The sequence below is a fragment of the Tachyglossus aculeatus genome, chromosome 4 (genome assembly GCF_015852505.1).
Source record: "Tachyglossus aculeatus isolate mTacAcu1 chromosome 4, mTacAcu1.pri, whole genome shotgun sequence".
NCBI lineage: Eukaryota > Metazoa > Chordata > Mammalia > Monotremata > Tachyglossidae > Tachyglossus > Tachyglossus aculeatus.
In genome coordinates this window covers 83,538,354-83,561,483 of record NC_052069.1, presented here as the reverse complement: position 1 = coordinate 83,561,483, position 23,130 = coordinate 83,538,354, and the positions used below count along the sequence as shown (strand labels likewise).

Below are 23,130 nucleotides of genomic sequence, written 5' to 3'. Positions count from 1 at the left end.
AAGACACTTTTGCTATGTAGGTTTCTTTCTTTTCCGATTTGTTACGGTACAAATTCCAATAAATTCATTTTATAGGAAATTTGCCCCCTACTTCCTAATTCTTTTCTGACCACGGGGAAAAGCTCTAGTGAACGAGACTTAGAAGACTGTAAGCTCCTTGAGGGTAGGGATTGTGTATACTAGGGACTGTGTAGGTTCCCAAACCCTTAGTACAGTGTGCTGCACATAGTAAGTGCTCAATAAATACCACTGAATGATGAGCGGGAGTTGTGTTTCCCTTCTTCCTTTATATGGGGAAAAAGAGTGTGAGGCCAAATGCTCATTCACGGCCTTCTGCAGCAGAGTGGTCTTTTTCCTGCCTTTACCGCTGAAGAATCCCGAGCAGTAACAAACTACTATAAGGGACAAAATTTGGTTTTAAACTATGGTGATTGTTTTCAGTTTCATGATATATGTACAATTTATTATCCTACATATACCTTTTTCTGATGGACAATTTAGTAGAAGATATTTAGACCAAAAAAACCATAAAAATATGCATGTCTAAATGCTATTAATTAAAATATTTGTATGCCTATTGTTCCTCCATATGGGAGGGAATGAGAAGCAGCGTGGTCTAGTAGATAGAACAGAAGCCCAGTCAGAAGGCCCTGGGTTCTAGTCCTGCTCCGCCACTTGTGTGCTATGTGACCTCGTGAAAGTCACTTCACTTCTCTGTGCTTCAGTTGCCTCATCTGTAAGATAGGAATTAAGACTGTGAGCCCCATGTGGGACACAGACTGCGTCCAAACCGATTTGCCTGTATTTCCCCTAGTGCTTAGTACAGTGCCTGGCACATGGTGAGCACTTCATGAATGCCACTATTATTATTATTAGTAATAGTAGTTTTAGGGTGAATTAGAATAAAATGACATCAGTGAAAACTCTTTAATTTTAAAACAGCTCCCTTGCACTGGGGCTGGATTCCTCCAACACTGACCCTCTTTTTTTGAATTGAAAACTTTCAAAGGAAAGGGCAATGAAATAGTTTAGGATCAAAGTTAATCGATCTTAATTAAGCACTTACGAGTAACAGCGCAGTTCTTTTCAGAACTGTGATCCTTATGTTTAGAAAGAATGAAAAGGGTGTCTGTTTCGAACAATACACGACAGAGGTTATGCCGTGTGGTCAGGGAATGTGTCTGTTTATTGTTGTATTGCACACTCCCAAGCGCTTAGTACAGTGCTCTGCCCACGGTAAGTGCTCAATAAATACGTTTGAATGAATGAATGAACCTATTAAATCCATTCGATGATCATGAAAGTGGGTCACCTTACAACTGGCTTTAATAAAAGTAATTGAAACACATTTGTTCAGCTCCAGCTCCACCAAAATTATGTACGAAATATCCAAATAAATATGGCCCTGAGCTGGGCATTTGATTGATTTGGTTGAACAGCCACGTTCCAGGTTTTTATTGGGGCAAACAATCTTTGTAAATATAAACAGGAGAGAGGTCATAGGAAGCTCTTACTGCAATGTTAGACTGTGTGCCCCCGAGGGACAGTTACTGTGTCTAATACGCACCTGTGCTCTCTTTCCCAGCACTTAGTGCAGTGCTCTGCACACCATAAGCGCTTAATAATTACTATGACTACTATCACAAAAAGGAAATACTGGTGCTTTTGACGGGCTTCATCTCTGAACTGGTGCCCCCTCAATCTGGGAAATGGCTAAATGAAAGCTCCTCTGGCCTGTTGTGGGGTAGGGACCGTTTCTATATGTTGCCGACCTGTACTTCCCAAGAGCTTAGTACAGTGCTCTGCACACAGTAAGCGCTCAATAGATACGACTGAATGAATGAATGAAGCTCGGCTGTCCCGCATCCAGCCTTCCTGGGAGTCAAATCTGGATAGCGGTGCTGCCTAGGAGTGTGGCCCTACTGGGATGGGGGACTGGGACAAAGTCCATCTTCTTGGGATCACTTGAAGATGCTCACTGGAGGTTTCTGGCCCTGAGCTAGCCTTCACGGGCCACTCGAGAGGATCGTTACCGGCTAACTTTTGGGCCTTTGGGCACCAGAAAGGAGCTGTGAGCTGGAGCGTGTTGGGCACCTGCCACCTGTGATCCCCCCCTCTGCACCCAAATCACACTGCAATACGCAAAATGATGGTATTTGTTATGCGCTTACTATTTGTCAAGCACCGTTCTAAGTGCTGGGGTAGGTACGAGCTAATCGGGTTGGACACAGTCCCTGTTCCACATAAGGTTAAAGTCTTAATCCCCCTTTAACAGTTGAGGGAATGGAGGGCCCAGAGAAGTGAAGGGACTTCCCCAAGGTAACACAGCAGACGTAGCAGAGCCTGCATTAGAACCCAGGTCTTTCTGACTCTTGGGCCGAGCTCTATCTGCTGCTTCCCGTGTTTATTGTATTTGAAGAGTAACCCAGCTCCACACATCAGAACAGGCACATATGAAATAGTTGCCACTTCAAAAAACAAAATTATATTCTCAGATTTCTAAGACGGTAGGAACAATGTTTGTTTTTTCCACAAAGGTTATGTGTAGGGGAGGGAAGGAATGTGGATGTGAAATGTAATATGTCCATGTCCATTGTGATTTCTTGATTTCTAATAACTGGAAGCATGCAAGACTGCCAAGGCTTCTGGATTTAGACCACTTGGGGAGCAATTTTTCACTCTGTTAATGAAGTGGCTTTTTAAATGCCTTCTAGACTGAAGGGTATATTTTTGGTTTTTATTTCCTAGTAAAAAGGCACATTTACATTTAAGGAAAAACACTACGCGTGGTGTAAAGAGAGATGCACTTAAGAATAAAAAGGGAAAAAAAACCCTCAAACCCAGCAGAACAAAGAACTTTACCTTCCGCCCCACGTACACAGGGATTCCGATAATCATGGCAGGAATAGCAATGCCTGCTATTAAAGCAATTCCTACAGGAGCACCCACAAGCGTTCCCAGCTGCCACAATATTTTCTTCTTCCGACTCCAGGGTTTTTTCCCCCAAAAAGTACAACCTGATGGGCTAATAGAAACATTTTTAGGTAAAGCAGTTCTCATGGCCAGTTGCGAAACTAAACAATAGCTGCTGGGAAGCCTTCAACTCAAGATCCCACCTTCCATCCTATGGATTTCTTACGTTTCTCTTAATCCTCAGAAATTATTGGCAATGCATAAGAGCAGAAAATACTTTTGTGAAATGAAATGTCTGCCTATTTAAACATCAATAATTTACTACCTCTTTTGAGGTGCAAACCCCACCTACTCTCCCTGCAAACTCAAAATTATTACAGCCAAACCATGGTCTGGGAAATTACAAAGGAAGCAGTCTCTAGACTGTACGCTTGTTTTAAGCAGGGAAAAGGTCCACTAATTCTGTTGTACTATACTCTCCCAAGTGCTTAGTACAGTGCTCTGTACATAGTAAGCGCTCAATAAATACCACTGGCTGATTTTCCTGTCAATTCATTTAATCGTATTTATTGAGCGCTTACTGTGTGCGGAGCACTGTTGAGTGCTTCATGTGCAGAGCACTGTACTAAGAGCTTGGGAGAGTACAACAATAAAGACATTCCCTGCCCACAGCGAGCTTAAAGTCTAGAGAAAACTTATAGCCTACAGAGAGACTGATTGATCAAAGCAATTCACGCATTTATTTTACCTCCTTATCCGACATACTGCCATATTCCTCTTTCAGTCTTTGGATCCCTAAAATCAATTAAGGACTTTTTTTCTGCCCATGTTTCAATTATTTAATCAAACAGTAAATGCCTGTGCGACTGACAAACCCCCGGCAGATCTATTTTCGGAATCTAATCGAACTTTAAGTTTTATTTTTACAATTTTACAAAGTTGGGCTACCAAGCATGGTTACGCAAAAATGGTTTCCCAGAACTTTGACAATCCCACTAAATGCTACCCTGCTCCTTTCCTCTTACATTTATGGCACGGAAATGGAACAAAAGGTAAATCTCCAGGCTTAAGTTACAAGAGCCTGTTAAAAATGCTAGTCATCAAACTTTCCAAAATGCCCTCGCTCCAGAATAAATGGCCCTGGGCCATCTGTTCCTAAACTTACCTTAAATAATGTAAATCTGAGATCTCTTTCATACACAGCCAACAGAATTCACACCCACAGACGGCACACGTCATGTGGTTGCAGCTTCCGTCGTTCATTTTGATTATGTAAGCGGCACAGCGTGGGCATGGCTTTATATCGTCAGCTGTTGAAACAAGTCATAGGAGACGTCGCTTGAAATTTAAAAGCAGTTGGAATGCAGTCGGTGTGCACTTTTCGTTGCGGAATAATTTCTGGTAGAAAATGGCCAAATCAAACCCGTCCACGTTTACCCATTCTTAAAAAAAAACAACCCTCCCTTGACTCTCCTGACCACGCCTGTTATGGACCCATCACCCTCCCGCCAATGCTCTCCAAACCCCTCGGATAAGTTGGTCACCTCTTCAGTCTCCGCTTTCTTTCCTCCAACTCGACCCTCTGCAATCTGGCTTCTGTCTGCTCTGCACACAGTAAGCGCTCAATGAATACGATTGATTGATTGATTCTCTGCAATCTTCAGTTTCCTCCTGCCTTCGGTGGCCTGGGTTCTAATCCCGGCTCTGTCGCTTGTCTGCTGTGTGACCTGGGGCAAGTCGCTTGACTTCTCTGGGCCTCAGTTTCCTCATCTGGAAAATGCGGATTAAGACTGCGGGCCCCATGTGGGACACGGACTGTGTCCAACTTGATAAACTTGAATCTACCCCAATCTTAGTGTACTTTCAAATACCATTAAAAACACCCCCCAAACTTCTCTGTGCCTCAGTTCCCTCATCTGTAAAATGGAGCTTCACTACCTGTTCTCCCTCTTACTTAGACTGTAAGCCCCATGTGGGACCCGATGATTTTGTATCTACCCCAGCACTTACCCAGCTTGGCACATAGGGCTTAACAAATACCATTAATATTATTGTTATTGTTAATATTAATTATTATTATTTCTACTTGGATGTCCTGCCAACACCTCAAACCCTGTCTTCCCTTTGACTTTCCTATCACTGCAGGCAACACCACCGTCCTGTGCCTCACAAGTCCGTTACCTTGGCATTATCGGACTCGTGTCTCTCATTCAACCCACATACGCAGTCGGTCGCCAAGTACCTATGCAGACGGCAATGCTTTTGGCCAGTTCCCTCCCATACAAGACCTACTCTTTCAAAACGATTCTAAACAATTTAGTTAAGATGGTTTTGTGGGTGGGGAATTATCTGGCACTCTCTCACTGCTGACAAGTTGAACATCGATATTTCAAAACCCCGCCCGGACATACCCTCCCACTCCAAATGACATTCAGATTCCAATTCTATTTTGCCCCCTTAGTCTTTGCAAATTCCTCAGTTTGCCTCTTCACATCTGTGACTTTCTTCTTACAGTCAGCTGCTCGGTCAGGGCAGCTTGCTTTTGGTTTACTGACTGAAAACTGGCCAACGATCCCAATGGCTACTTTAAAAACTTTAAGCAGTAAAAGGGACATATGAGGACCATCCTGGCCAAGAGGAAGGTCATTCTTAAACCAGCAACCAAATCAGGGGCCTCTGGAGACCAAAGACTGAATTATCTCAATGGGATTAAATGCTCCCGCAAAAAGACGCTATGCTACGACTTTCTGAAAATATAATAATGATGGCATCTGTTAAGCGCTTACTATTACTGTTAATAATAGTTCTAAGCGCTGGGGGGGATACAAGGTGATCAGGTTGTCCCACGTGGGGCCCACAGTTTTAATCCCCATTTTACAGATGCGGTAACTGAGGCTCAGAGAATAATAATGATGATGGCATTTATTAAGCACTTACTATGTGCAAAGCACTGTTCTAAGCGCTGGGGAGGTTACAAGGTGATCGGGTTGTCCCACGGGGGGCTCACAGTCTTAATCCCTATTTTACAGATGAGGTAACTGAGGTACAGAGAAGTTAACTGACGTGCCCAAAGTCACACAGCTGACAATTGGTGGAGCCGGGATTTGAACCCATGACCTCTGACTCCCAAGCCCGTGCTCTTTTCACTGAGCCACGCTGCTTGGATTAACTACACAGATTCCCTTTTTTGGTCACTTGCACTTAACTTACATTCCTACAATTTTCTCCTTCCCAATCATCTCTGGGAACTGAGTGCTGGAGGCCCATTCCTCGAGCTCTGGAAGAGTTTGGGTCAGCTGGTAGGTCCCAGGTCCGTGTCCCACATGGGGCTCATGGCCAATCCCCATTTTACAGAGGAGGTAACGGAGACCCAGAGAAGCGAAGTGACTGGCCCTAGGTCACACAGCAGACAAGTAGCAGAGCCCGGATGATTCTTACGTCCAACCTGATTCTTATGATTAACCCAGCACTTAGGACAGTAGTGCCTGGTACGTAGAAAGCTATTAACAAATACCACTGTTATTATTAGTGAGGAAGACAGACAATAAAATATATTACAGATATGTTACCCAGTCCACATACTTTCATCGTCTGATGCCAACCTACTCACTCTACCTCGATCTCATCTATTTCACCACCAACCCCTCGCCCATGTCCTGCCTCAGGACTGGAATTTCCTCCCCTCTCACATCTGACAATCATTCTCCCTATCTTCAAAGTTTTATTAAAACCACATCTCCTCCAGGAGGCCTTCCCTGGCTAAGTCCTCATTTCCTCTTCTCCCACTCCCTTGCACTTCTGATTCCCCGGCCCGTGCTCTGTCTACTAGGCCGCGCTGCTTCTCGGTGATGAGGTCAAACCCTCGAAACGTGACTGGTAGCAGGCCAGGCTCTGATGCTTATTCCCACCTTTTCCCGCTCCCTGCCCCTCATTTAGCTGATTTCTACAATTCCCAGCAGCCTCACCATGCGTGACTGACCACCCGTATTCGACAGTTGCTCCTCAGAAATGAGGCTCAGGGCTGCTGACCAAAAATGAGCATGAGGAAGAATGCCTGGAGTGATTTTAAGGATTTCAATCTTCTTGTGTCAGGTGCCGATCTACCAGGCTGCCTTTCAGATTGTGAGCCCCCTGAGAGGGCCAGAAATGGACTCATTTATCTCTTACTGTATTTTCCTCCGGCAGTCAGCGGAGCACACTTAGCAGACAGCTGGTGCTCAATAAATAACACTGAATGAAACGAATCGGTGTTAAAATAGAAAGTCTTTTTTACACTTTGCAATTTAACAGGTTTCTGTTAAAAAAAAAAATCACAATACTAAAGCACTCGGCATAATGCGTTGGTCTCAGGATTCAGGTTCATCTACTGTTCCTGGAGGAAAACCACCTCAGAGGGACAATTATTTATTTATTTATTTATTTTACTTGTATATATCTATTCTATTCTATTTTATTTTGTTAGTATGTTTGGTTTTGTTCTCTGTCTCCCCCTTTTAGACTGTGAGCCCACTGTTGGGTAGGGACTGTTTCTATATGTTGCCAATTTGTACTTCCCAAGCGCTTAGTACAGTGCTCTGCACATAGTAAGTGCTCAGTAAATACGATTGATGATGATGATGATGACAAGCCTAGTTAAACCTGTCTATAAGATATTGTTACGACAGTTAGATGGAATGAGATGAGCTCATTTTTCTCCCTTTTGTTTTCCCCTTCCTGATTTCATTTTTCTTCTTCTGTTCTGACTAATGTTCTCTTCCTTGGGTCTTATACTTCTCTGATTCTTTCCTATTCTCCCCTTTGTTCTTGATGCAGGTACTTGTTAATTATATGTCTAAGTATTCCTTTGAGTGTTTCCACCTTAAGGCCACGTGAGCCTGCTTAAACTGAATCTCTGCAGGTATGTCCTCTGGAGGAAATTTGATTTCCAAAGAGCTTTGCAAAAGGGGAGGGCTGGAAGGGCAAGGGAGTTCCGGGCAGACAGGAAGCCCCTGAGCAAGAAGTCAGAGGTGGGAAGATAACAATAATTATAATAATACTTGTGGTATTTGTTAAGTGCTTACTGTGTGCCAGGCAATGTGCTAACTGCTGGGGTGGATACAAGCATATCAGGTTGGACACAGTCGCTGTCCCACATGGGGCTCGCAGTCTTAATCCCCATTTTACAGATGAGGGAACTGAGTCCCAGAGAAGTGAAGTGACTTGCCCACGGTCATCCAACAGACAGTGGTGGAGCCGGGAAGAAATGCTCTGGGCGTGTCACCCCCCTCCTCAAAAATCTCCAGTGGTTGTCTATCAACCTCGGCATGTAGCAAAAACTCCTCACCATTGGCTTCAAAGCTCTCCATCACCAAGCCCCCTCCTACCTCACCTCCCTTCTCTCTTTTTACAGTCCAACCCGCACCCTCTGCTCCGCTGATGCCACTAACCTCCTCACTGGGCCTCGTTCTCGCCTGTCCCGCCATCGACCCCGGGACCATGTCCTACCTCTGGCCTGGAATGCCCTCCCTCTTCACATCCACCAAACTAGCTCTCTTACCCCCTTCAAAGCCCTACTGAGAGCTCACCTCCTCCAGGAGGCCTTCCCAGACTGAGCCCCCCCTTTTCTCTGCTCCTCCCCATCACCCCTACTCCCTCCCTCTGCCCCACAGCACTTGTGTACATTTGTACATATTTATTATTCTATTTATTAATGATGTGCATATAGCTATAATTCTATATATCTATTTTGATGGTATTGATGCCTGTCTACTTGTTTTGTTTTGTTTCCTGTCTCCCCCTTCTAGACTGTGAGTCTGTTGTTGGGTACGGACTGCCTCTATCTGTTGCCGAATTGTACTTTCCAAGCGCTTAGTCCAGTGCTCTGCACACAGTAAGCACTCAATACATATGACTGACTGAATGAATGAACCCAGGTCCTTCCAACTTCCAGGCCCTTGCTCTATCCACAAGGCCAGGCTGTGAGAGTAGTTTGGGTAGAGAGGAATGTAAAATGCTCTTTGGAATGTAGGGTTCTGTTATAGTGTACCCTTCCAAGCGCTTAGTAGAATGGTATGTACACAGTAGGTGTTCAATAAATATGACTGATTGACAGCCACAGGGGGAAGAGCAAGCTCATCATGGGCAGGGAACATGTCTGCTAATTCTGTTGTAATCTCCCAAGGGCTTAGTGTATCGTGTTCTGTATGTAGTAAGCGCTCAATACATACCATTGATTGATTGATACGTAGCGGGGAGAGGAAGCTAAACTGACTGCCCCAAAGCCGGTAATAGGCAATCACTGGAAACTTTGGAGGAATGGGGAGATACGTGCAGATTGATGTTTTAGAAAAATGATCCGGGCAGCAGAATGAAGTATGGACTTGAGAGGGGACACAGAGGAGGCAAGTGAGGAGGTTGATGCAGAAATCGAGTTGGGATAGGCTTGTGGAAAATTGGATGGAGGGGAAGTGAATTCTGGAAATGTGGCAGACAGAAAGCTAGAGAACGGGGACTGAAGGAGAAGGAAGAGTCGAAGATAAGGCTGAGGTGAAGGGCTTGAGAGGTGGGGAGCATGGGTGGGTGGGTGGCTGGTCAACTGGGATGGGAAAGTTAGGAGAAGCAGAAGATTTGGGAGGGAAGCCGTTAAGGAAATCAGGGGAATGTCTGGCTGGAATGTGATGTGGCGACTGCACAGACGGCTGTGCGCATGCCCGTGTCACCAGATGCAGGGTGAGGATGACAATCTGTCTGTCTGCCAGCCGGAGCCACAGAACATCCCTCCCTGACCTCCAACCCCAAGATCTCAGCTGTCTCCCCACAGCACCTGTATATATGTTTGTACAGATCTATTATTCTATTTATTTTACTTGTACATATTTACTGTTCTATTTATTTTGTTAATGATGTGCATCTAGCTTTAATTCTATTTGTTCTGACAACTTGACACCTGTCCACATGTTTTATTGTCTGTCTCCCCCTTCTACACTGTGAGCCCGTTGTTGGGTAGGGACCGTCTCTATATGTTGCCAACTTGTACTTCCCAAGTGCTTAGTACAGTGCTCTGCACACAGTAAGAGCTCAATAAATACAACTGAATAATTGAATGAATGAATGAATGAATTTATTAAGCGCTATGTGCAAAGCACTGTTTCTAAGCACTGGGGAGGTTACAAGGTGATCAGGTTGTCCCACGGGGGGCTCAAAGGGCTCAAAGTGTTAATCCCCATTTTACAGATGAGGTAACTGAGGCACAGAGAAGTTATGTGACTTGCCCAAAGTCACACAGCTGACAATTGGCAGGGCCGGGATTTGAGCCCATGAGCTCTGACTCCAAAGCCCGGGCTCTTTCCACTGAGCCATGCTGCTGCTGCTGCTGCTGCTGATGGTATTACTTAAGTGCTTCTTACTTGTCAGGCACTGTTCTAAGTCCTGGGCCAAGCTAATCAGGTTGGACACAGTCCCTGGCCCACATGGGGCTCACAGTCTTAATTCCCATTTTACAGATGAGGTAACTGAAGTCCAGGGAAATTAATTAGAGAAGCAGCAGGGCGGACTGGATAGAGCATGGGCCGTGAGTTCTAATCCTAGCTCTGCCACATATCTGCTGCGTGACCTTGGGCCAGTCACTTCTCTGGGCTCAGTTACCCCATCTGTAACAGTGCTTGGAACTTGGTAATCACTTAACGTATGCCACAATTATTATTACTGTTCAGTGACTTGCCCAAGGTCACCCAGCAGACAACTGGCAGAGACAGGATTCGAACTCCGATCTTTCTGACTCCTGAGCCTGTGCTCTATGCGCTAGGCCATACTGCTTCTACCCGAGCAATCCCTGGCTCTGCTCCTGTTCCCTCTGCAGCCTGCCTCTCTTTCCCAAGGGATTAAAGCTGCTGCCGCCGCCGCCGCCACTACTACCACACTTCTTTCCTCACCTTCAGCTCTCCTACTAGCTCCAGGCTCCTGCACCTCAGCTTTCCTCCTGCCTTCTCTGCTTCCCATCTTCCCCGTGGGCTCCCCCGGCCCTCTCCCTTGCTCTGGCTCTGAGCCTTTCCAGGGCTCATCCCTCTCTCAGCCAACCTTCACCCGAGGTCACCTCTGAGCCAAACAAAGGGCTTGGGGTGACTCAGATGGAGGCACAACTTCTACTTTTAATTCAATCACATTTATTTCTAGACTGTGAGCCCACTGTTGGGTAGGGACTGTCTCTGTATGTTGCCAACTTGTACTTCCCAAGCGCTTAGTACAGTGCTCTGCACACAGTAAGCGCTCAATAAATACGATTGATTGATTATTGAGCGCTTACTGTGTGCAGAGTACTGTACCAAGCGCTTCTACTTGTGAGATCTGTTTTTATCTACATAGATGAAGACACTTCCTTTTTTGAGAACCAATACTTTCAAGTGAAGTGAACGCCACTGCTCTTGACATTCCAGAGTACTTCTGGGAAGAGTGGCCTCAATCCCTGAAAAATCAGAGAGAATGAAAACTGGGAAGCTGCTAAGATGCATCACGTGCGGTATTCCTTTACAGGCCCGGAAGGCGGGAGAACGTACCTGCTGCTCCAGACTCTTGGCTGTAACTAATGGACGAAGAACGGATCGTTCGCAGGCGTAAGCTCTGAGCTCTCTCCTGGCGGGCGGCATCACAGGTCTGGTTGGGGTGCCAAATCTGTTTGCAGTGGTAGCAGAACTCGGTTCCACAGCCTTCACGTCCACATGTAAGTTTGGGACAGCTGGCACAGCCAAATGCTATCACGGCGTACCTTAAAGAATAGAGGTAGAAACAGGTTAATTCAATGTGAACATTGATACCTGAGAAATTCGTTCACTACACTTAAAGCTACCCCAGAAAGATGCAACCCTTACAATATATATGTATATATGTATCAGTCAGTTTTATTTATTAAGCGCTTACTGTGTGAAGGGCATAAATATATATATATGTAGTATATATATTTATACAGCATGGCTCAATGGAAAGAGCACGGGCTTGGGAGTCAGAGGTCATGGGTTCAAATCCTGGGTCATCAATTGTCAGCTGTGTGACTTTGGGCAAGTCACTTAAATTCTCTGTGCCTCAGTTCCCTCATCTGTAAACTGGAGATTAAGACTGTGAGCCCCATGTGGGACAGGGACTGTGCCCAACCTGATTACCTTGCATCTACCTTAAAACAGTGCCTGGCACATAGTAAGCACTTAAATGCCATTAAAAAATATTCACCAAGTGCGCCTGTGACTAAAAAGGCTTGCAGAAGGGACTCACGGTCCTGGACACATTGAATAAACCAAAAGGCTGCTCCCTTATTGTGTTACGTTTCAAGCTTGCGGCATTTAGCACTGTTTTCTCTTGTTTCTGATGAACTTTTTGCTCAAAACTAGCCACTTCTGCTGCTGGTCTATCTTTAGCACCTGATGCCTAGTTTTCAGCTGGGATGCAGCACTGCCAGATCATTCAATCGATCATATTTATTGAGTGCTTATTGTGCGCACAGCACTTGCACTAAGCTCTTGGAAGAGTACGACACAAAAATATAACACACACATTCCCTGCCCATGATGAGTTTATGGTCTAGAGGGGAGGCAGACATTAATATAAACAAATTACAGATATGTATGCAAGTGTTGTGGGACTGGAGGGGTGTATAAAGGGGGCAAGTCAGGGTGATGTAGAAGTGCGTAGGAGAAGAAGAAGCAAGAGTTTAGTCAGGAAAGGCCTCTTGGAGGAGATGAGCCTTCAACAGGGCTTTGAAGGTGGGGAGAGTCATTGTTGGAATGGAGGAGGGAGGACGTCCTAGACCAGAGGCAGGTCGTGGGTGAGAGGTTGGCAGTGAGATAGACAAGAATGGGGTACAGTAAGTAGGTTGGCATTAGTGGAGCCAAGTGTGCGGGCTGGGTGGCAGCAGAAGAGTAGCGAGGTGAGGTAGGAAGGGCAAGGTGATGGACTGCTTTAAAGCTGAGGGTAAGGAGTTTCCATTTGACGTGGAGATGGTTGGGCAACCCTGGAGGTTCTTGGGGAGTGGGGAAACACGGACTGAATGGTTTTGTAGAAAAATGACTGGGGCAGCAGAGTGAAGTATGGACTGGAGTGGAGAGAGGGGGCAGAGGGGTCAGCACGGAGGCTGATGCAGTACGCAAGGTGGGATAGGATAAATGCTTGGATTAAAACGGTAACAATTTGAATAGAGAGGAACGGGTGGATTTTAGCAATGTTGTGAAGGCTGAACCGATTGGATTTAGTGAGAGATGGAATATGTGGGCTGAATGACAGGGAGGAGTCAAGGAAAACGCCACAGTTACGGTTTATGAGACAGGAGAGATGGTGGTTTTCTCTACAGTGATGGGAAAGTCGAGGGGAGGTCAGGGTCTCGGTGGAAAGATAAGGAGTTCTGCTTTGGACATGATATGTTTGAGGTGATGGCAGGACATCCAGACATGTCTTGAAGGCAGGAGGAAACGCAAGGCTTCGGAGAGGGAGAGAGATCAGGTCTTGGGATGTTGATTTGGGAATCATCCACCCAGAGATGGTAGTTGAAGCCACGGGAGTGTATGAGTTCTCCAAAGGAGTGGGTGTAGATGGAGAATTGAGGGGGACCCAGAACTGAATTTAAGGGACACCCGCAGTTCAGAGGTGGGAGGCAGAGGAGGAGCTGAGAACGAGTGGCCAGAGAGATAGGAGAAGAACCAGGGGAGGACAGTGTCACTGAAGCCGAGGTTGGATAAAGTTTCCTGTGCTTTATCCACTAGGCCGTGCTGCTTCCCTAGCTTTGATGCTAGGAGACTAACTACGGTACAGAGCTTCATTGTTCATGACCTTGTCTCACCATTTGATATCGATTATGGCCAGGAAATGACCCAGATGGAACTCTTCAGGGGAGTCGGTACTTTGTTGCTCTGATCGTCTTTCTAAAATGTCTCTCTGCAGACATTTCCCTACCCTTCAAAAGTCTCCACTCATTACTTATCACTCTCTGCATCAAGGAGGGACTCGTGGCCATTTGCTTTAAAGTGATAGAGTACTTACTTGTTGTTCGGTGTTATTTAATCGATCACTGACTGTGTAGAGAGCACTGCACTAAGTGCTTGGAAAAGTACAGTACAATAGAGTTGGTAGATACAATCCCTGTCAAGGAGCTTACAGTGTAGTTATAAAACATCTACACCCCGCAACTTCCAACTACAGTAGATACTCCAAAACGACTACACCCCTCAACTGTCACTCTCTGAACTTTCCAAGCTCACCTCACTGTGCCTTGCTTGATTTCCCTCCAACCCTCGGCTCATTTCCTTCCTCCTGCCTTGATCTCCTCTCCTTCAAAATCTGCCCAACCTCAGCTCTCCCTACCTTCAAAACCCTTCTGAAATTCCACCTCACCCAGTAGGCTTTCCCTGATTAATTTTTCTTCTCCCCAGGGTCAAATCCTCCCAGTTATTATAGCACCATCTCAGCACTTATAATAATAAAGAATATAGTATTTGTTAAGTGCTTACTATGTGCCCAGCACTGTTCTAAGCACTGAGGTAGATACAAGTTAATCAGGTTGGACACAGTCCCTGACCCAGATTGGGCTCACACTCTTAATCTTCATTTTTTTCTTTTAACAGATGAGGTAACTGAGGCACAGTGTCCGCAAGACTTTTGGACATATCAAAGTATATTTTCTGCTATGTAAGCACTTGAAGAAGCAGCGTGGCTCAGTGGAAAGAGCCCGGGCTTTGGAGTCAGAGGTCATGGGTTCAAATCCCAGCTCCGCCAGTTGTCAGCTGTGTGACCTTGGGCAAGTCACTTAGCTTCTCTGTGCCTCAGTTCCCTCATCTGTAAAATGGGGATTAAGACTGTGGGCCCCATGTGGGACAATCTGATCACCTTGTATCCTCCCCAGCACTTAGAACAGTGCTTTGCACATAGTAAGCGCTTAACAAATGCCATCATTATTATTTATTATTATTCTTCCTCATCTTTTAATCATGTTGTACCTATATAACAGTTGCAATAATAGTAGCATTTGTCAAGTGCTTACCACGTGTTGGGGTAGTGGCGAAAAGTCCCTGTCCCTCTTGAGGATCACAGTTTAAACGGGAGAACAGGTATTTTAATCTCTGTTACAGATAAGGAAACTGAGGCACAGAGAAATTAAATGAGTTGCCCAAGATCACACATCAGGGAAGCAGCAAGGCTGAGATTAGAATTTAGGTCTTCTGACTGCCACATCGAAGCTGTTTCCACTAGGCCTTGCTGCTTCTCTATCTCTGTTGTTGGATTCTAAGTTCCCTGAGGGGAGAGATCCTGTTTTCTTCCTCTGTTGTGATTTCATTCATTCATTCATTCATTCAATTGTATTTATTGAGCACTTATTGTGTGCAGAGCACTGTACTAAGAGCTTGGGAAGTACAAATCGGCAACATATAGAGACAGTCCCTACCCAACAACAGGCTCACAGTCTAGGGGGGTGGAGGCAGACAACAAAACAAAACATGGAGACAGGTGTCAAAATCCTGAGAGCAAATAGAATTATAGCTATATGTACATCATTAACAGAATAAATAGAACAGTAACTATGTACAAGTAAAACATATGGAGTAATAAATCTGCACAAATATATACATGTGCGGTGGGGAGGGGAAGGAGGTAGGACTGGGGGGATGGGGAGGAGGAGAGGAAAAAGGGGGCTCAGTCTGGGAAGGCCTCCTGGAGGAGGTGAGCTCTCAGTAGGGCTTGTGAGGTTATTCATTCATTCATTCAATCATATTTATTGAGAGCTTACTGTGTGCAGAGCACTGTACTAAGCGCTTGGGAAGTACAAGTTGACAACATATAGAGACGGTCCCTACCCAACAGCGGGCTCACAGTCTAGAAGTTATTCATTTATTCATTTATTCATTTAATTTTTAAGTCCTTACTATGTGCCACCATTGTAATATGCGCTGGGGGAGATGCAAGATAATTAGGTTGGACAAAGTCGCTGTCCCACATGAGGCTCATAAGTAGGACTCTCTACGCAGAGTAGATACTCCATAAACACAGTACAATGTTCGGTTAGGGTTGCTGCCTGACTTCTTTAGTCCTTGAGCTCCTTCCCCCTCCGGGGAGTGGGCACGAAACAGCACCTCTCCCTGTCAAGCTAATAATCCCACTTTAAAAATAAGTTTTCCAGTTTCATTGCAATCGCAATATTTTGCCCGACAACTGTTTCAGAGACAGTTTTAAAACTCTCGAGTTAAAATCGGTTTGGAACTCCCCTTATATAATTACACTCAACCGCACCCTTCTTAAAGAGTTCATTCACTCTATTTTGGAAATAGAAACTCTATTTGGAGTAATGTCGCCTCACAGAAAGGCTCTGTGTTTCGCCAGGTGACAGAGGAGAGGTGGAAAGAAAGGATCGGTCACTGAGAGTGCCTGTCACGCCCATTCGGCAAACTCCCAAGATATTCTACTTGTGCTCCTGGGAATACCTTCATGCACACCAGATAGACCCTCGTACACCCGCGTTGCCCCATGGCTCCCCTGCCCCCCAAAATGCCCACTCACGTGTCCTCTGCCCCCAACACACGCACACTTATGAAGACTGAAAACCAGCAGCAATGCATACTGTATTCCTGGTACTAAGTGGACCAGAAGAGAACAGTTGCAGCTTAGGTACTTGTAGTAGGAGTAATAGTGTGGCCTGGGAGCCAAAAGACCTGGGTTCTAATCCTAGCGGCGCTACGTGACTGCTGTGTGACCCTGGGCAAGTCACTTCACTCCTCTGGGCCTCAGTCGCCTCATCTGGAAAACAGAGATTAAACACCTGTTCCCCCTCCTACGAGACTGTGAGCCCTTTGTGGGTCAGGGACTGTGTCTGACCTGATTATCTTGTATCTTCCTCAGCGCTTAGAACAGTGCTTGACAATCAATCAATCAATCGTATTTATTGAGTGCTTACTGTGTGCAGAGCACTGTACTAAGCGCTTGGGAAGTACAAGTTGGCAACACATAGAGACGGTCCTTACCCAACAGTGGGCTCACAGCCTAAAAGGGGGAAACAGGGAACAAAACCAAACATACTAACAAAATAAAATAAATAGAATAGATATGTACAAGTAAATAAATAGAGTAATAAATATGTACAAACATATGTACATATATACAAGTGCTGTGGGGAAGAGAACTAGGTAAGATGGGGGGGATGGAGAGGTGAACGAGGGGGAGAGGAAGGAGGGGACTCAGTGTGGGAAGGCCTCCTGGAGGAGGTGAGCTCTCAGTAGGGCCTTGAAGGGAGGAAGAGAGCTAGCTTGGCAGATGGGCAGAGGGAGGGCACACAGTAAGCGCTTGCGGAACACCACAATTATTATTGAGGAAGGGGAGGAAGGGGAGGAAGGTCATCACCCTCCCCTCGGGGATATTTTCATCACAGTCTTTCAACAGCTGAGGCCCTGCAGCTGAGGGAAACTGATGTTAACTGGGCACCTCCCGCCCTGTCAAACCCCCTCCTCCCACCCCACGAGGCCACCTCCAAGCCACTCAAATAACAGTCCTCGTATTTAAGTGCTTACTATGTGCCAGGCACTGTACTAAGGACTGGGGTGGATACAAGCAAATTGGGTTGGACACAATCCCTGTCCCACATGGGGCTCACAGCCTTAATCCCCATTTTACAGATGAGGTAACTGGGGCACAGAGAAGTGAAGTGACTTGTCCAAGGCCACACGGCGGACGCGTGGCGGAGCCGGAATTAGAGCCACTGGGAGGCGGCGACTTTATACCAATTTATATATAGTTGGAGGAATTGCAAAACGCCACACCCTCTGACTTGCTAGTACAAGCAGTGACGGATCTTCAAGTGGTAGAATACCGATTTCATTTACTTATATTTATCTTCTAAGGGGTGATTTTTTGAGGGGTGGGGATGGGTGGTGGAGGGTTGGGGGAGTGGCCGGTTGATACATTTTTATAGAAGATCAGTTTAAATATAAAGGATTCTAGGACCACCCTAGCTACCCAGGGAGTTACCAAATTGGGAGGGGAATGTTTGGGCTTTAAGTGTCCTGCTGCACTGGTCTAGACAAGGCAGCTGGGTCCTGGATAGGACCCAGCCCTCACATTTAGCTGCTTTAGTGCTAACCTTCTCACTGTGCCTCCATCTCACCTGTCTTGCTGATGACCCCTCGCCTATATCCTGCCTCTGGCCTGGGATGTCCTCCCTCCTCTAACATGCCAGACAACCGCTCTCCCCCGCTTCAAAGCCTAATTGAAGGCACATCTCCTCCAAGAGGCCTTCCCATTTTTCCTCATCTCCCACTCCCTTCTGCATCGCCCTGACTAGCTCTCCCCTCCTCCCAGCCCCAAAGCACTTCTGGACGTAACTGTCATTTTATTTATCCCTTTGCTCTTCCCCTCTCCAAACCCCACAGCACTTATGTACATAGCTGTTATTTTATTTATTCGTGTTGATGTCTGCCTCCCCACCTCTAGGCTGTGAGCTTGTTGTGGGCAGGGAATGGCGCTGCTTATTGTTGTATTGTAATAATAATTAATAATAATAATGTTGGTATTTGTTAAGCACTTACTGTGCACCAAGCACTTTTCTAAGCGCTGGGGGGATACAAGGCAATCAAGGTTGTCCCAAGTGGGGCTCACAGTCTTAATCCCCATTTTACAGATGAGGTTACTGAGGCACAGAGAAGTTAAGTGACTTGCCCAAAGTCGCACAGCTGACAAGTGGCAGAGCCGGGATTAGAACCCATGATCTCTGACACCCAAGCCTGGGCTCTTTCCACTGCTTCTGTACTTTCTACTGTACTACTGTACTTTCCCAAGCGCTTAGCACAGTGCTCTGCACACAGTAAGCACTCAATAAGTACGACGATGAATGAATATCCTTGGGGGGGCTAGCCCACGGCTCTCAGGTTGGGTTGAACCTCCACAAATCAGCGTGGCTCGGTGGAAAAGAACACGGGCTTTGGAGTCAGAGGTCATGGGTTCAAATCTCGGCTCTGCCAATTGTCAGCTGTGTGACTTTGGGCAAATCACTTCACTTCTCTGTGCCTCAGTTCCCTCATCTGTAAAATGGGGATGAAGACTGTGAGCCCCCCGTGGGACAACCTGATCACCTTGTAACCTCCCCAGTGCTTAGAACAGTGCTTTGCACATAGTAAGTGCTTAATAAATGCCATCATCCACAGCACCTGTATATATGTATATATGTTTGTACATATTTATTACCCTATTTATTTATTTATTTTACTTGTACCTATCTATTCTATTTATTTTATTTTGTTAGTTTGTTTGGTTTTGTTCTCTGTCTCCCCCTTCTAGACTGTGAGCCCACTGTTGGGTAGGAGGGACTGTCTCTATATGTTGCCAGCTTGTACTTCCCAAGCGCTTAGTACAGTGCTCTGCACACAGTAAGCGCTCAATAAATACGATCGATCGATTGATTGATTATTATTAAGTGCAGCGGGTAGTGGGCCGCTGCACAGTCACTGGGGCAAAGAACCCAGTGATGATATGATGAAAATGATGATAATACTAAAATATTCATTCCATCATATTTATTGAGTGCTTACTGTGTGCACACCACTGTACTGAGCACGTGGTACTGAGTAATAAACAGTGACATTCCCTGCCCATAAAGAGCTTACAGTCTAAAGGAAACGGGCGATGTTGGGTGTTGAACCCAGAGCCTTATACAGGCAAAGCATATGTTCTGCCACGGAGCTACACCCCCAGTCGTGTCTGTGTCTTTTGTGGATAGTCAGTCAGTCCACCGTATTTACTGAGAGCTTACTGAGTGCAGAACACTGTATTACGCGCTTGGGAGAGTACAATATAACAATAAACAGACACATTCCCTGCCCACAGCGGGCTTACAGTCTAGAGGGAATATCCATCCTGCTGCCACAAGAACGTCCAGTCAGTCAATGGTATTTATTGAGTGCTTACTATGTGCAGAGCACTCTCCTAATCATCATCAATCGTATTTATTGAGCGCTTACTGCGTGCAGAGCACTGTACTAAGCACTAATCATTTAAGCTCCTAATCACTTTGGAGGGTACAACAGATTCAGTGGATACGTCCCCTGCCCATAATGCCCACAGAAAGCAGCATGGCTCAGTGGAAAGAACACGGGATTTGGAGTCAGAGGTCATGGGTTCAAATCCCGGCTCTGCCACTTGTCAGCTGTGTGACTCTGGGCAAGCCACCTAACTTCTCTGTGCCTCAGTTACCTCATCTGTAAAATGGGGACTGTGAGCCCCCCGCGGGACAACCTGATCACCTCCCCAGTGCTTAGAACAGTGCTTTCGCACATAGTAAGTGCTTAATAAATGCCATTATTATTATTATTATAATGATAATGAGCTTACCGTCTAGACGACAATAAAATAGAGTTGCTGAACAGGATACCAGTCCTCAAGGGGCTTGCAATCTAGAGAAGCTGAGTGGAAAGAGCAAGGGTGTGGGAGTCTTCAGGACCTGGGTTCTACTCCTGGCTCCACCACTTACAAGCTTCGTGGCCTTGGGCCATCAATCAGTCAGTGGTAGTTACTGAGGGCTCCTTGGGTTCAGGGTACTGTATTAGGTGCTTGGGAGAATATGATACATCAGAGATGGCCGTCACACTTACAAGGAGCTTACGGTCTCCAGGAGAAGCTTCAAGTAATTTAACATGTGTGCCTCGGTTTTCTCATCTGTAAAAGGGGGATTCAATACCTAGTCTCCCTCTTAGGCTTTAAGGCCAATGTGGGATAGGGGCTGGGTCCAAACTGATTAACTTGCATCTACCCCAGTGCTTAGCATGATGCACTTGGTACGTACGTTCCTCCCCCTCTAGACTGTATGCTTTCTGTGGGCAAGGGATGTGTCTGTTGTTTATTATTTTCATTGTTAATTGTTTATTATTATATTTATTACTCTATTTATTTATTTATTTTACTTGTACATATATATTCTATTTATTCTATTTATTTTATTTAGTTAGTATGTTTGGTTTTGTTCTCTGTCTCCCCCTTTTAGACTGTGAGCCCACTGTTGGGTAGGGACTGTCTCTATATATTGCCAACTTGTACTTCCCAAGCGCTTAGTACAGTGCTCTGCATACAGTAAGTGCTCAATAAATATGATTGATGTTGTTGTATTGTACTCTCACACGTACAGTGCTCTGCATACAGTAAGCAATCAATAAATACAACTGAATGAATGAATATGTGTTCAACAAATGCTACAATTATTATTATTGGCGGGCGTAAATGAGGAATAGTTTCAATAAGGGGATTCCACTTCTCTGGATGTTCAGAGCAAACTAGAGGAAGCCTCCACTGGTGTTTATCAAGAAGGAAATAATATGAGCCAAAGATGAAGACCTACAGAAACGGCGAACAACACTGCAGAGTCTACCAGGAAAAAAACCCAAAAAAACCCCAAAACAACAGCACACACAAACAACAACAGCACAAACAAAACAACAACAGCAACTCACTTTTTCTAGAAAATGGGTCATAAGCACAGGGAGGTGAAGGTTATGATTCTATTTTATCAAAGCCAATACAGTCTTTTTAATCACCTGATAGGACATCAAAGCTAAAACCAACATCTAAATTGAATTCTATTTTTTTTAAAGTTTCTCTCTGCAGCATGTTGGGCTTGGGGAGGAAGGGAGCAGGTGTTCCCTTGGCAACCCCATGGGGTTAAGTTCCCGAAAGCCCTTTTGGTTGCCAAGGCCAGAGGCTTATCGAATAAGGCCGTTGAGGGCGTGTCTGGCTTCCATCACACTGGGTGAAATCCCAACAAAAAAACATTCTAAGTAACACTGAAACATCAGTTCATTAGCATAATAATAATAATGATGATAATAATAATGATGGCATTTGTTAAGCACTTACTTATGTGCAAAGCACTGTTCTAAGCATGACATGGGAAACCCAAAGGTGGCTGACTGAGGTAACTGAACTTTAAAAAAGTTACCATGAACTAGGACCAAGCACTTAGTACAGTGCTCTGCACACAGTAAGCGCTCAATAAATATGATTGATTGATTGATCGACCAGAGAAGCAGGTGGCATCCCTGTATCCGAGATAACATGCGAGACTAAAGCTGGCATTATCCATGACCACAGAAAAGCATGGTTTCCCAAAACTGTACAGCACGAGCCAAAATGGCACATAGAAAATTGAGTTCTGGATACTTAGACTGAGCCGCCCCGAGGGACAGGGACTACGTCTAATTTCCACCTCTAAATTCTTTCCAAGTGCTTAGTGCTTAGTATAAAATAAGCACTTAATAAATACAACTACTTCTTCTACTACTCCAAAACCATGACCAGAAGAACTGTGATCAGCAGGCGGAATTTGTTCCTTCAAACCTACGACAGGCAGGGCATGTGAAACGATTCATTAAACCATTTTCGAAATTTGGTCTAAAACATCTTTTCCAGTCAAATCCACATTAGTCATAGAAAAAGCGGCATTCAGACCCCCGTGACGGCTTAAAATCAAGCGCCTGAAGGGCGAAGACACTTGCTCGGCATTCTGAGAAATCTCAGCAGCCTTGCAAGAATGAGAGATCCAGGCTGCAAACCTCAATGTGAATAGCAAACGGGCCCTTCCTCAGCCTCTCAATCGATCAATCAATCCTATTTATTGAGCAGCAGAGAAGCACCACGACACAGCGGATACAGCACAGGCCTGGGGGTCAGAAGGTCGTGGGTTCTGATCCCGGCTCCACCACTTGTTTGCTGTGTGACCTTGGGCAAATCACTTTACTTCTCTGTGCCTCAAGTTCCCTCATCTGTAAAATGGGGATTGAGACTGGGAACCTCATGTGGGACAGGGACTATGTCCAACCTGATTTGCTTGTATCCACCCCAGCGCTTAGTATGGTGCCTGGCACATAGTAAGCACTTAACAAATATTATTATTATTATTCTTATTATTATTATTATTAAGCACTTACTCTCCCAAGCAAGGCTGAGGACTACTCCTATGGCAAGGCAATGTCCTGAACATCATGTGTTTGGGGGATGGTGTGCAATAGCACAACCACATATTGAGAAGCAAGCCAAAGGATTTCAAAATGCCTCCATAATGAACATTTTCAAGAAAAAAAAGTAAATGTTGACGGAGGAAACTACAGGGAGTCTCATGCGCTCTTTTTATTTATTTTGGTATTTATTATGTACTTGCTATTTGCCAGGCTTGGGCTTTGGGTTCAAGGTTCAAGAGGTCGTGGGTTCAAATTCCGGCTCCACCAATTGGGCAAGTCA

The 23,130-nt window shown here is 45.4% G+C and overlaps 1 protein-coding gene across 1 annotated transcript in view; it reads right to left on the bottom strand.

Annotated features, from left to right (window-relative positions):
• The window catches only part of RNF19A (ring finger protein 19A, RBR E3 ubiquitin protein ligase), a 54,826-nt gene that overhangs the window by 11,511 nt on the left and 20,185 nt on the right, over positions 1-23,130 (bottom strand). Inside the window, exons 2-4 of the mRNA XM_038745379.1 lie at positions 11,445-11,653; positions 4,079-4,223; positions 2,863-3,025 (exon numbers count right to left, since the gene is read on the bottom strand). Coding sequence (XP_038601307.1) covers positions 2,863-3,025; positions 4,079-4,223; positions 11,445-11,653 — 517 coding nt within the window. The remainder of the gene's footprint in view (positions 1-2,862; positions 3,026-4,078; positions 4,224-11,444; positions 11,654-23,130) is intronic.